The 1,888-nt window shown below is 38.8% G+C and overlaps 1 protein-coding gene across 1 annotated transcript; it reads left to right on the top strand.

Annotated features, from left to right (window-relative positions):
* Positions 1-218: 218 nt before the first annotated feature.
* Positions 219-1,166, top strand: LOC102912338 (vomeronasal type-1 receptor 4-like). The gene has a single exon (XM_006996375.3). The coding sequence runs from the start codon at positions 219-221 to the stop codon at positions 1,164-1,166; it is 948 nt and encodes a 315-aa protein (XP_006996437.3).
* The last annotated feature ends 722 nt before the right edge of the window (positions 1,167-1,888 follow it).

The raw sequence follows: 1,888 nt of genomic DNA, 5'->3' as shown, positions 1-1,888 counted from the left end.
TATGCTAAGGCCTTTTGACACCTTACAGTAGTGTGTTTAAGTAATATTTTTTTCTGGCATAAACTTTGATAAATTCTTGTTTTGTAGTCTAGGCTGAGATGTTACTCCTAAGATCTAAGGAACATTCTGATTTAGTTTCTCTGTATGTCTTTGGATTACTAATACTTTTCATTCATTTTGACCAGAGAAACGGCTTTGGTCATTGTCTAAAGAGAATCATGCCAAGTCATAGAACAGACTTCTGGAAACTGGCCATCAAAATCATTTTCTTGTCACAAACTACAGCTGGAATTCTGGGAAATTTCTGTCTTCTTTACTACTATCTAGTTCACTATGGAGAGAGCAAATTAAAGCCCACAGATTTGATTCGCATGCACCTAAATGCCGCCAATGCTTTGATCATTCTCTCTGCTGGAGTGCCAAATACAATGGCAGCTTTTGGGTTGAAGCAATTTTTAAATGATCTTGGGTGCAAATTAATTTTGTACATTCAAAGAGTTGGCAGGACTGTGTCCATTGGCACCACCTGCCTCTTGAGTGTTTTCCAAGCCATCACCATCAGTCACAAGGAATGCTGCTGTAAGGATCAAAAAACCAAAGCTTCAAAGTACATTGGCCACTCCATTGCCCTCCTCTGGGTTTTGTACATGTTGATAAATATCATTTTCCCTGTGTACCCACTTATTGAAAGGAATAGCAAAAATCTGACAAGAAAACGAGATTTTGGATACTGTTCCACTGTAGAGAGTAATGAAATCAATGACTCACTCTATTCAGCACTGGTGGTATGCCCTGAAATCTTCTTTTCTTTGCTCATGGCCTGGTCTAGTGGCTACATGATTGTCATTCTGTACAGACACAAGCAGAGGGTTCAACATATTCGTAGCACTCGTGTTTCTAGCAGAATCTGTTTAGAATCCAAAGCCACCCAGAGCATCCTGGCCCTGGTGTCTACCTTTCTGGCTTTTTATACTCTCTCCTCCATCTTACAAGGCTGTGTCGCTCTTTTGTATAATCACAATTGGTGGCTGCTCAACATCAATAGCCTCACTTCTCTGGGTTTTCCCTGTTTTGCACCATTTGTTCTTATAAATTTTTACTCTGTGGTTCCTAGACTCAGTTTGGCCTGGATAAGCAATAAAATCTCTAATTCTTCATGCAAATGATATTTTTTGTGGTATCCAGGTGTTTACCATCTCCATCACAATGTCAGTACAGAAAGTAAAGGAGTTAGTGTCTTGTCTTTTAACAATTAACCAAAATTATAAATTGGGAGCTTTGTCACCTGGTTTAATTCACAGCCTACATGAGCTTATCCCAATGTGAGAGGACTATCTTACTTTTCAACTTACCCCTGCTAGGCTTCCCTTTGTCTTGCTAATGTACAAAGGAGCTAGCAAAATCCTCACAATAAATGTGCCTTCTTCCCACTTTCATTCTCTAGGGCATCCTGAGAGCTTGGTTATTTCACAGACAGCTTATGGGTCTTACAGTCTAATGGTAAAGAATGAAATAATGGCTGACTATGAAGTTGTGCTTCAGGAGTCCCTGGTCCATTCACAAAAGCTCTGGCCTGCACCGGTAGGAGAATAGTTCTTTAGCCCTAACTTCCCAAATACCCTGCTTTTAGCTGCACTAGAAGCAATCAGGTTGGTTTGCAAATCTTATAGCAATAGTCCCCAACAAAGTCTCAGAAAAGAGCATCTTCCCTTACCACTTAGTGAAAAAATATGATCAATGGAAATTAATGATGGTTTTGATGTTATCTTGAATTTTATATGTCAACATGTTTTAGAATTTTTTCATCTATGTATACCAGGGAGATTAGTCTGAAAATTTTCTTTATTGCTATCTAGTTTGGAATCACTAAAATGCTGGATTAATCAAT

The sequence above is a fragment of the Peromyscus maniculatus genome, chromosome 1, assembly GCF_049852395.1.
Source record: "Peromyscus maniculatus bairdii isolate BWxNUB_F1_BW_parent chromosome 1, HU_Pman_BW_mat_3.1, whole genome shotgun sequence".
NCBI classification, from domain to species: Eukaryota; Metazoa; Chordata; class Mammalia; order Rodentia; family Cricetidae; genus Peromyscus; species Peromyscus maniculatus.
The sequence above is the reverse complement of the archived record's forward strand: the minus strand, read 5'-3'. Positions and strand labels throughout refer to the sequence as shown.